This window comes from Equus caballus, chromosome 7 (genome assembly GCF_041296265.1).
Source record: "Equus caballus isolate H_3958 breed thoroughbred chromosome 7, TB-T2T, whole genome shotgun sequence".
Lineage (NCBI taxonomy): Eukaryota > Metazoa > Chordata > Mammalia > Perissodactyla > Equidae > Equus > Equus caballus.
This window is the reverse complement of record NC_091690.1, coordinates 87,832,645-87,844,876: the sequence shown is the minus strand read 5'-3', so window position 1 is coordinate 87,844,876 and position 12,232 is coordinate 87,832,645. Positions and strand designations below refer to the sequence as shown.

General features: G+C 44.8%; 1 protein-coding gene and 1 pseudogene across 21 annotated transcripts in view; one reads left to right on the top strand and one right to left on the bottom strand.

Moving 5' to 3' along the window:
- Positions 1–878: 878 nt before the first annotated feature.
- LOC111774421 (PDZ domain-containing protein 11 pseudogene) lies at positions 879–1,935 on the bottom strand (annotated as a pseudogene).
- Positions 1,936–9,737: 7,802 nt separating this feature from the next.
- PLEKHA7 (pleckstrin homology domain containing A7) overlaps positions 9,738–12,232 on the top strand; it is a 198,749-nt gene continuing 196,254 nt past the window's right edge. For 14 of the 21 annotated variants that reach the window (XR_011441148.1, XR_011441146.1, XR_011441147.1 and 11 more), the window contains exons 1-3: positions 9,931–10,086; positions 10,210–10,286; positions 10,370–10,427. Coding sequence is in view for 16 of the 21 variants with exons in the window: in XM_070274872.1 (XP_070130973.1) it covers positions 10,001–10,086; positions 10,210–10,286; positions 10,370–10,427 (221 nt within the window). In the remaining 5 variants the exon portion in view is untranslated. Of the gene's footprint in view, positions 9,820–9,930; positions 10,087–10,209; positions 10,287–10,369; positions 10,428–12,232 lie in introns of those variants that run through there. The other 7 variants (XR_011441149.1, XM_023646119.2, XM_070274867.1 and 4 more) reach the window with 4 other exon arrangements.

Here is a 12,232-nt window from a genome sequence, read left to right as displayed (position 1 = left end):
CTTTTTATTACCAAGTAGTATTCCCTGGAATAGATGTGCCATGGTTTTTTTAACCATTCACCTGTTTTAGGACGTTTTGTTTGTTTCCAGTTTTTGGCTCTTATAAAAAGCTGCTATGAACAATCATGTACAAGTTTTCATGTGGACATATGTTTCATTTCTCTGGGATAAAAGTCCAGGAGTAGGATTGCTGGGTCCTATGGTAAGTGAATGGTTTAGTTTTTTAAGCAACTGCCAAACAATTTTCCAGGTAGGTTGTACCATTTTACATTCCCGCTAGCAATGTGTGAGAGACAAAGTTTCTCTGAATACTCAGCAGCATTTAGTATTGTCACTACTTTGTATTTTAGGTTCTAACACATACATTTTAAAAATCAGTGATCAATTCTGGGTTTTATCAATATTTCTGAATTGTATTATTTTATCTATCTATCTATCTATCTATCTATCTATCTATCTATCTATCTATCTATATGACTTTTCTCCCCTCAGCATTGTTTTACTTTCCTTGGGAGAGGATAGGAGGGGGAAGGGGAGGAGAACAGTATCCCACTGGAGTGTCCAGTGTTTGAGACTGGTAGTACAAGGATGGGATGAGATGGCCAAGCAGATTAGACGCAAGGCCCTGGAGATTGTTGTTTCTACTGATTCCTACACTCTAATGAAAATGGCATGACACGTATGTAAGTGCTTAGCACATGGTATTCAATAAATGTTAGCTGCCTTTTCTAGCAGGGTTCTCCACAGGCTGGGGTGTACCTAGACATCATCATCCTTCTCCTTTCAGGGAATGAAGCTCCCTTAGAAAACTAGGAAACTGAAAGTGCAGCACAGTTTGGGTAATGCAGTTGGCTAGCTGGCTCAGCGCAGGGTCTCCGTGTCTCCCCACCCTCCCCACTCCTCTGTGTCAGGGAGGGGCTGAGGTAGAGTTTCCCAAGGGGCGGCCCTGAGGCATAGCCAGCTTGACCTAGCAAATTCCTTGTGGAGGGCTGTGGGCTGCAACTCTCTAGTGCACAGTCCTCTGTTGTTGGTGATGATAATTGTACGGAAGGAAGGAGACATGCATGCATGCTGATTTCGTGGGTTGTCTTCAGGATCTCCACAGCCTTGCTATGCTCAAGATCTTGGAAATCCACATCATTCACAGCTAGGACTTGGTTCCCTTCCTGAAGTCCTGCTCAGTGTGCCTCAGAGCCAGGAATCACCGTGGAGATGAAGATGCTCAGCTGTGAGGCCTTTCGTCCTCGGATGTTAAATCCCCACTGAGCTCCAGGGGGCTTCTTCAGTGTGATGATTCGGGGCAGAAAATGGCTCAACTCATTGTTGCAGCATGCACGGTATACCCTTCATATACCAGGCTGGGGGATTCTCACAGGCAGGCAGGAAAACCACTGGGGAGTCAGCATACGGAATCTGGCCCTGCCAGCAGGCCTCAGCCACCTCAGGCTCTGCTCACCCCCAATTCTACGTATATGTGTTATGTGGTAAAATTATCAAACAGTACAGAAAGGAACACAAGGAAAAGTAAATCTCCTCCCACGGCTGTCACAGAAACAATCCCTTTACCTGTTTCTTGTGTTTTCATCTAGGGACTATTCCTGTATATATTTTTTCTAGCCTTATTGAGATAAAATTCACAGCTAACATTGTGTAGGTTTAACATGTACAACATCCTGATTTGATACACTAATATTGTGAAACGATTACCACAGTAGCATCAGTTAACACGTCCATCCCCTACGTAGTGACCATTTCTTTTTCATGGTAAGAACATTTAAGATGTAGTCTTAGCGACTTTCAAGTACATAATACAGTACTGTTAACTATAATCACCACATGTACATTAGATCTCCAGAGCTTACTCATCTTACAGCTGGGTGTTTCTACCCTTCGACCAACATCTCCCCCTTTCTCCCATCCCCCAGCAACCACCATTCTCCTCTCTGTTTCTATGAGTTTGGCTTTTTTAGATTCAACACACGTAAGTGATATAGTATTTGTCTTTCTCTGATTTATTTCACTCAGCTTAATGCCCTCAAGGTCTATCCATGTTGTCACAAGTGGGAGAATGTCCTTCTTTTTTTTTAAAGATTTTATTTTTTCCTTTTTCTCCCCAAAGCCCCCCCCGGTACATAGTTGTGTATTCTTCGTTGTGGGTTCTTCTAGTTGTGTCATGTGGGACGCTGTCTCAGCGTGGTCTGACGAGCAGTGCCATGTCCGCGCCCAGGATCCGAACTAACGAAACACTGGGCCGCCTGTAGCGGAGCGCACGAACTTAACCACTCGGCCACGGGGCCAGCCCCGAGAATGTCCTTCTTTTACATGACTGAACGATACATATACATCACAACTTATCCATTCATCCGTATGTAAAAGGACACAGGTTGTTTACGTATTTGGCTGTTGTGAATAATGCTGCAATGAACATGGGAATGCAGATATCTTTTTGAGATCCTGATTTCAATTCCCTTGAACATATATCCAGAAGTGATATTGCTGGATCATATGGTAGTTCTATTTTTAATATTTTGAGGAACCACCATACTGTTTTCCACAGTGGCTGTACAAATTTACATTCCCACCAATATTGCAGAAGTGTTCCCTTTTCTCCACAGCTTCGCCAACCCTTGTTATCTCCTGTCTTTTTGATGACAGCCATTCTAACAGATATGAGGCAATATCTCATTGTGGTTTTCACTTGCATTTCCCTGATGACTAGTGATGTCAAGCATCTTTTCATGTATCTGTTGGCCATTTGTATATCTTCTTTCAGAAAATGTCTCTTCAGCTCTTCTGCTCATTTTTAACTGGATTGTTTGTTTTTGGCTATTGAGTTGTATGAGTTCCTTATATATTTTGGATATTAACCCTATATCAGATATATGATTTGCAAATATTTTCTCCCATTCTGTAGTCTGCCTTTTCATTTCGTTGATTGTTTCTTTTGCTGTGTGGAAGAGTTTTAGTTTAATGTAGTCCCACTTATTTATTTTTGCTTTTGTTGCTTATGCATTTGGTATGATATCTAAAAAACTGTTGCCAAGACCAATGTCAAGGAACTTTTTTCCTATGTTCTCTTCTAGGAGTCTTAGTCTCAGGTCTTATGTTTAAGTCTTTAATCCATTTTGAGTTGTGTAAGATAGGGGTCCAATTTCATTTTTCTGCATGTGATTATCCAGTGTTTCCAAGAACATTTATTAAAGCGACTATCCTTTCCCCATTGAGTATTCTTGGTTCCCTTGTCAAATATTAGTTGACTGTATACATGAGGGTTTATTTCTGGGCTCTCTATTCTGTTCCAATGGCCTATGTATCTATTTTAATGCCAGTACCATACTGTTTTGATTTCTATAGCTTTGTAGTATCGTTTGAAATCAGGAAGTGTGATGACTCCAGCTTGGTTCTTCTTTCTCAGGACTCCTTTGGCTATTTGGGGTCTTTTGTGGTTCCATACAAATTTTAGGATTGTTTTCTCTGTTTCTGTAAAAAGTGCCATTGGGATTTTGATAGGGATTGCACTGAATCTATAGATGACTTTGGGTAGTATGGACACAATATTAATTCTTCTGATTCATGAACACAAGAAATCTTTCCATTTCGCTGTGTCTTCTTCAGTTTCTTCCATCAAAGTCTTATAGTTTTCAGTGCACAGGTCTTTCACCTCCTTGGTTAAATTTATTCCTAAGTATTTTATTGCTTTTAATGGTATTGTGAATGGGACGTTTAAAAATTTCTTTTTCAGATATTTCATTGTTAGTGTATAGAAACACAACAGATTTTTGTATGTTGATTTTTGTATCCTGCAACTTTACTGAATTCGTTGATTAATTCTAAACAGTGTTTTGGTGGAATCTTTAGGATTTTATATACATAAGATCATATCATCTGCAAACAAGACAATCTGACTTCTTCCTTTCTGATTTGGATACATTTTATTTCTTTTTCTTGACTAAACGCTCTGGTTAGTACTTCCAGTAATATGTTGAATAGGAGTGGTGGGAGTGGGCATCCTTGTCTTATTCCTGATCTTTGAGGAAAAGCTTTCAACCTTTCATGGTTGAATATGATGTTAGCTGTAGGCTTGTCATATATGGCCTTTATTATGTGGAGGTACAATCCTGCTATACCCAATTTGTTGAGAGTTTTTATTATGAAAAGATGCTGTACTTTGTCAAATGCTTTTTCTGCATCTATTGAGAAACGACTTTTATCTTTCATTCTATTAATGTGGTGTATCACATTTATTGATTTGCATATGTTGAGCCATCCTTGCATCCCAGAGAAAAATCCCACTTGATTATGGTGTATGATCCTTTTAACATGCTGTTGAGTTAGGTTTGCTAATATTTTATTGAGAATTTTTGCATGTATATTTATCAGGATATTATCCTGTAGTTTTCTTTTCCTGTAATGTCCTTATCTGGCTTTGGTATCAGGGTAATGCTTGCCTCATAAAGAGAGTTTGGGGTGTTCCCTTCTGTTCACTTTTTTGGAAGAGTTTGAGAAGGACTGGTGTTAATTCTTTTTTAAATGTTTGGCAGAATTCACCAGGAAAACCATCTGGTCCTGGACTTCTCATTATTGGTAGGTTTTGGATTACTGATTCAATCTCCTTACTTGTTATTGTTCTGTTCAGATTTTCTATTTCTTCATAATTAAGTCTTGGTAGGTTGTATGTTTCTAGGGATTTATCCATTTCTTGTAGGTTATCCAATTTGTTGGCATATAATTGTTCATAGTAGTCTCTTATGATTCTTTGTAATTGTGTGGTATCAGCTGTAATGTCTCCTCTTTCATTTCTGATTTTGAGTATTCTCTCTTTTTTTCTTAGTTAGTCTAGCTAATGGTTTGTCAATTTTGTTTATCTTTTCAAAAAACTAGCTCTTAGTTTTTTAATCTTTTCTATTGTTTTTCTGATCTCTATTTCATTTATTTCTGCTCTGATCTTTGTTATTTCTTTCCTTCTGCTAACTTTGGGCTTAGTTTGTTCTTCTTTTACTCATCCTTTGAGGTGTAAAGCTAGGTTGTTTATTTGAGCTCTTTCTTTTTTCTTAAGATAGGTGTGTGTCTCTATAAACATCCCTCTTAAAACTGCTTTTGCTGCATTCCATACATTTTGGTATGTTGTGTTTACATTTTCAATAGATTTGTTGATTTCTCTGTTGATTCTGCTTTGACTCATTAGTTGTTCAGTAGTATGTTATTTAATTTTCAAGTATTTGTGAATTTTCCAGCTTTCCTCCTGTTATCAATTTCTAGTTTCAAAGCATTTTGATCAGAAAAGATCCTTGTATGATTTCAATCTTCTTAAATTTGCAAAGACTTGTTTGGTGACCTGTCATATGATCTACCCTGGAGAATGTTCTGTATGCACTAGAAAAGAAGGTGTATTTTGCTGCTGTTGGATAGAATATTCTGTATGTGTCTGTTAGGTCCATTTGGTCTAAAGTGTATTCAAGTCTATTATTTCCTTATTGATTTTCTGTCTGGATGATCTTTTTATCATTAAAAGTGTGGTACTGAAGTCCCTTACTATTACTGTATTGTTGTTTCTTTCTCCCTTCAGATCTGTTAGTATTTGCTTAATATATTTAGGCTCTCTGATATTGGGTGCATATATATTTATGATTGCTTTATCTTCTTGATGGATTGGCCTTCTTTATCTCCTGTTACCGTTTTGGCTTAAAGACTATTTTGTCCAATACAAGTATAGCTACCCCTGCTCTCTTTTGGTTTCCACTTGCGTGGAATATCTTTCTCCATCCCTTCACTTTGGGCCTATGTGTGTCCTTACAGCTGAGATGAGCTTCTTGTAGGCGGCATATAGTTAGGTCTTTTTTTAAATCTATCTAGACACTATGCCTTTTGATTATATAGAATTTAACCATTTACATTTAGAGTAATTAATGATAGGTAGGAACTTACTAATCATCTTATTAATTGTTTTCTGGCTGTTTTATAGTTTGCTTGTTCCTGTCTTCCTCTCTTGCTGCTCTCCTTTGTGAACTGATGATTTTCCACAGTGGTGTGCTTTGATTCCTTTCTCTTTATCTTCTGAGACTCTATTGTAGTTTGTAGTTTGCAGTTACCATGAGGCTCACATATAACATCTTATGGATATAACAGTCTATTTTATGTTGATAATAACTTAACTTTGGTCACATACAAAACCTTTACCTTTTACTCCTCTTTTTAGTTTTTGATGTCACAACTTATCTCTTTTTATATTGTGTATTCATTAACAAATTATTGTAGTTACTAATTTTTTTTGAGGAAGATTAGCCCTGAGCTAACATCTGCTGCCAATCCTCCTCTTTTTGCTGAGGAAGACTGGCCCTGAGCTAACTTCCGTGCCCATCTTCCTCTACTTTCTATGTGGGATGCCTGCCACAGTATGGCTTGCCAAGCAGTGCCATGTCTGCACCTGGGATCTGAACCGGCAAATCCTGGGCCGCTGAAGTAGAACATGCAAACTTAACCACTGTGCCACCAGGAAGGTCCCTATAGTTAGTAATTTTTAATACTGTTGTCCTTTATCCTTTTTACTAGACTTAAGTGGTTAACAAACCACATTACTGTATTAGAGTATTCTGAATTTGTCTATATATTTACTTTTACCAGCGTTGTGTATTTTCACGTTACCAATCAGCATCCTTTCATTTCAGCTTGAAGAACTCCTTACAGCATTTCTTGATAAGGCAGGTCTAGAGGAGATGAACTCCCTTAGCTTTTGTTTCTCTGGGAAATTCTTTACCTCTCCTACATTTCTGAAGGATAACTTTGCCAGATAGAGTATTCCTGGTTGGCAGTTTTTTTCTTTTAGCACTTTGAATATATTATTCCACTTTCTCCTAACCTGTAAGGTTTCTACTGAGAAATCTGCGACAGCTTTATGGAGGTTCCTTGTAAGTTACAAGCTTCTTTTCTCTTGCTGCTTTTAAGATTCCCTCTTTGTCTTTTTTTTTCTCCCTGAGGAAGATTAGCCCTGAGCTAACATCTGCTGCCAATCCTCCTCTTTTTGCTGAGGAAGACTGGCCCTGAGCTAACATCCATGCCCATCTTCCTCTACTTTACACGTGGGACGCCCGCCACAGCATGGCTTGCCAAGCAGTGCCATGTCTGCACCTGGGATCCGAACTGGTGAACCCCGGGCCGCTGAAGTGGAACATGCAAACTTAACCGCTGTGCCACCGGGCTGCCCCCTGCCTTTGTCTTTGATTGTTGACAGTATTTTTATAATGTGTCTTGGAGAGGATCTCTTTCAGTTGAGTCTGTTTGGTGTCCATGAACTTCATGGACGTAGATATCCAAATCTCTCCCCAGATTTGGGAAGTTCTCAGCCATTCTCTCTTTAAAGAAGCTCTGCCCCCTTCTCCCTCTGAAACTCCAGCTATTCATAATTTCTTTGGATGGTATCCATAGATTGTGTAGGTTTTCTTCACTCGCTTTCATTCTTTTTCCTTGTTCTTCTCTGACTGGATAATTTCAAAGTTCCTACCTTCTAATTTACAGATTCTTCCGCTTGATCCATTCTGCTGTTGATGCTTTCTCCATTGAGTTTTTCATTTTATTCATTGCATTCTTCAGCTCCAGAATTTGCTTGGTTCTTTTTTATGATTTCTATCTGTTAAACTTCTCATTTTGTTCATGTACTGTTTTCCTGATATCATCGAATTGTCTTTCTGTGTTTTATTGCAGCTAAGTTTCCAGAAAACAGCTATTTTAAATTATTTATCAGGTAAATTGCAAATCTCCTTGTCTTTGGAATCAGTAACTGGAAGATTATCCTTCCTGGTGATCCTTTGTTAGTGTTATGATTCATTGATTTTTCATATTTCTCAAAGTTTTGTGTTGCTGTCTTCACATTTGAAAGAGCAGTTATTCCCTCTAGTTTCTACTAACTGCTCTCTTCAATGCATCAAAACTTGTATTTTTTGCTCCAGCAGTGTGCTGGAACTTCTCCGCTGGAAACCTGGACTTCCACAAAGACTCTCTTGTCTGAGGGTGATTGTCTAAGATAGCGTCTTCCAGGGGATTCTGGAAGCTGAGAGGGGGTGGAGTTGGTTCATGGGCCACTGCAGGTCCGTAGCCAGGATCAAGGTCTGTATGCCTATTTCCCCATACACATGTGGGTGAGACTCCTCCTGGGTCCCTTGGCATATTTTGTGGTGGATCCCACAGCTCCCACAAAAGCACTTTTGTCCGTGGATGGATGTTGAATTGTTTTTTTTCAGGGGGAACACAAACGAGGGATATCTTATTCAGCCATGATGCTCCCTATGTATTAATAGTAGCATCCGTCTCGTATTTTGTTTAATATCTTAGAGACCATCCATATCAGTACAGACAGAGCTAGCTCATTCTTTTCAACAGGTGCATGGTATCCCATTTAGGAGGATGACAATTTAACTAACCCATTCTTTTTTTTAAATTGAGGTATAATTGACATATAACATTAGTTTCAGGTGTACAACACAATGATTTGATATTTGCATGTGTTGTGAAATATCACAATAAGTCTAGTTAACATCTATCACTATACAAACTTGTTTTTTTTTTTTTTTAAAGAGGCTAGTAACCTTTTTTTTTTTTTTTTGATTTTATTTTTTTCCTTTTTTTCCCCAAAGCCCCCCCGGTACATAGTTGTATATTCTTCGTTGTGGGTCCTTCTAGCTGTGGCATGTGGGACGCTGCCTCAGCGTGGTTTGATGAGCAGTGCCATGTCCGCGCCAGGATTCGAACCACCGAAACACTGGGCCGCCTGCTGCGGAGCGCACGAACTTAACCACTCGGCCACGGGGCCAGCCCCAAACTTGTTCTTTTTTGATAGACACTTGGGTTGTTTCCAGTCTTCTGTAACTATTGACAACGCTGCATTGAATACTCTAGTACAGAGGTCTTTGTGCCCCTGTATGAGCACCAACGTAGGATAAATTTCCAGTAGTGGAATTGCTAAGTCAAAAGGATATGCATTTAAATTGTAATAGCTCTTACCAAATTGTCTTCAAAGAGACAACCATTTTATAGTCCCACCAACAATGAACAAGAATGTCTTTCTCTACAATGCACATTTTTGCCAATCTGATATCTAAAAAATGGTATTTCACCTTAATTTTAATCTGCATTTCTCCTATTATGAGGTAGTCGAGTATCTTTTCATTTGCTTAAAAGTCACTTGTATTACTTTTCTGCGAATTGTGCGTTCATCCTTTTGCACATTTAATGTATTATTTTAAATTAACGTTTGACAATAAAAACACTACTTTCCTACTGTCCTTTGCTCAAGACCCGAGAACTGAAGGCAGAAGCTTGTGATCCCTGCAACTTCAGGGCTGTGTGTGGGGGGAGAACCTGCGCCCTCTTGCTTTATATCCCAGCCGCAAACTCAGGGTTCAGTTAGGGACTTTACACCATGGGTACTTCATTTAATCTACACAACAAGCCCGAGTAGTAGTTACCATTAACTTTAGTTTACAGAGAAAGAAACCGAGGCACGGAATATGGAAATAAGCGGCTTAGGTCTACACAGTTCAGAAAGAAGCGGCGTTCCCGGAGAGGGAAGTTCTCCGTGGGCTCCGGTGGGGTGTACCGGGGCAGGGGGGCGCGCCTTGATGCTGGAGTTTGCCCGCGGCGCCCGGACAGCGGCCCCCGCCCCGCCCCGCCCGCGTCTGCCGGGCTCAGGGGCAAAGGGGCGCGGGCGGCGGGCGCGCCCTGGGCCGGCGGGCTGGGGGCGGGGAAGGCGCGGGGACAAAGGCCGCGGCCACCGCGCCCAGGCCGGCCGACGCGGCGGTGAACTCGGCGACCGCGCCGGGACTCCGGGTACTCGGGACCTGGCGGCGCGCGCGCGCGCTCGAGGAGCCCACGCGGGATGGAGCGCCCCGGGGCGCCGCGGGGGCCCGCGCAGGCCGAGCCCGCCGGCCCGCCGCCGCCCCCTCCCCCGCCCCCGCCCCCGCCTCCGCCTCCTCTCCCCCGCCCCGCGGCGGCTCCGAGCTCGGCGAACATGGCGGCGGCGGCGGTCGGGCGGGACACTTTACCTGAGCACTGGTCCTACGGCGTGTGCCGGGACGGCCGCGTCTTCTTCATCAAGTGCGGCGCGGGCCGGCGGGCGGGGGCGCGGGCGCGGGCACGGGCGCGGGCGGGCGGGGTGCGGGCCGGGCGGGCGCTCCGCGGGCGGCGGCGGCGCTAACAGGTGCACCTCTCTCCCCGCAGTGACCAGCTCCGCTGCACCACCTGGCTGCACCCGCGCACCGGGGAGCCCGTCAACTCGGGCCACATGATCCGCTCAGGTGGGCGCCGGGCGGCGGGGGGCGCGGGGGGGCGCGCGGCGCGTCGGCCCAAGTTTGACCCGACTTTTCTCGCGATTCCGCAGACCTGCCCCGCGGCTGGGAGGAGGGCTTCACCGAGGAGGGCGCCAGCTACTTCATCGAGTGAGTGACCGCGTGCCCCGCCGCACCTGTGCCGCCCGCTCCCGGCCCCGGGTCCCCGGCCCTCCGCCGCCCCGGGCCGGCGAGTTGGCGCGCACGGCGCCGCGGCCGCGCTGGGGGGTTTGTGTGCCCGAGTTGTGTGGCGGGCTCCGGGAGGGCGGGGCGTGGGGTCCGCGTCTCCGCCGGGGTCCCCGCGCGGGGGTCCGGGGTCCCTCTGGACCCGGCTGTTGGGCGGGATGCGGGCACTGGTCCGAGGGGCCGGACACGCCTCCACGCCGGGGTCTCTGGCTGCGCGGAGCCTAGTGGCGGCCCGGGCCGGGGCCGGCGTGGGCGGGGGGACGAGAGAAGAACTGGGAGTTTGTCCGGGTTCTGGGACTGGGGGTGGGGAGGGGGCTTCTCGCTGGGGGAGGCCTTTCTCTTCGGCCGCGTTCTCTGGGAAGGTCGGGGAGAGTCGGCACCGCACCCATCCCCACGGCTAGCGCGGGCCTGCGGGGTAAGAGGGGTGGGGAGGGGAACCGATCGGCCAATGATATTGCTCCAACACTCCACGTCCCTTCAGTCGGTGCTGAACTGGGACGGCCGCTCCTGCCTCCGCTAGTTCAGCGGTAGCTTTTCTGCAAAACCGCAGGAGCGTTACCCCAGGAGCCAGGTCCCCGAGACCTGGAGCTAGAAATGAAATCGAGGGGCCGTAAGTTAAGGAGCCGCTCAGTCGCCAGCACTAGTGTAGACGTTACTTTCGCGCGCCGGGCGGGGACCTGCGCTGCAGTGTTTCTGTGTCACACGCTGCCCTCTCGCCGGCGAGCTCCGTGAGGTCAGAATTGCCTTGATCCTCTGCCCCAGTGCCTGGCACGGAGTAGGCGCTCGGTAAATGTTTGTTCACTGAATGAATGAACTAGCCAAAGGTTGGGGACTGTGAGTCAGAATTCCTTTCTTCGCCACCTTGAAAACCCTGCTAGTCGGTAGTGGAGCAGGGTATTTGACACTCAGGTGGTCCCAGAACATCCCGGAGCCTCCCTCCCCAGTTTGATCTCTTGCAGCATAGTGGAAATCGTGGTGGGTGATATTTCTAGAAGTGAGCACTAGTACTGTGGTTCTGCTGTCCTGCCTCCTGTGTGTGTGAGAGGGAAATTGGGGAGCTGGCCGGCACCATCAGAGTCTCTTGGTCAGAGGGCCTGTCTGGCTCATAACTGCATCCACCAATATTTATTAGACTTCTCCTGTGTGCCACACATTGATCTAGGCATTGGGACTATCGAAGTGAATGAGGCAGACAAGCTCTGGGTACTCACGGAGCTTGCAGTCTAGTCGGGGAGGGGAGGGAGCAGAAAATGAGTAAGTAAACCGAGAAGAATAATACCAGGTAGTGGTAACTGCTCTGCAGAAAATTAAAATAAGACGATGTGATATCTAGTGACTGAGTGCTGTTGTTGGTTTGGGAGGTCAGTGATGGTGTTTCTGAATAGATGACATTTAAGGTAAAATTTGAATGACAAGAAGGAGCCATCCTTGTGTTGGTGAGGTGGCAAAGCATTTCCAGAGAGGGAACAGCCAGTGCAAGGGCTTTAAGGCGTGAAAGAGCTTCTAGTTCAAGGAGCAGAAAGGCCAGTGTGAATGGAACGTCGTGAACAAGGTTTACAGGTTAGGAAAAGAGGCAGGTTCAGCAAAGGAGACTGAGAAGGTGGGAGAAAACCCAGGAGAATGTAGGGTCACAGAAGCCTAAAGGACAAAACCTGGCTGGAGTAGGTGGAAGAGAAAATACAGGGCAAGGAAATAGAGTCAGTAAGTATAGGCGAATCTTTCCGGCAGTC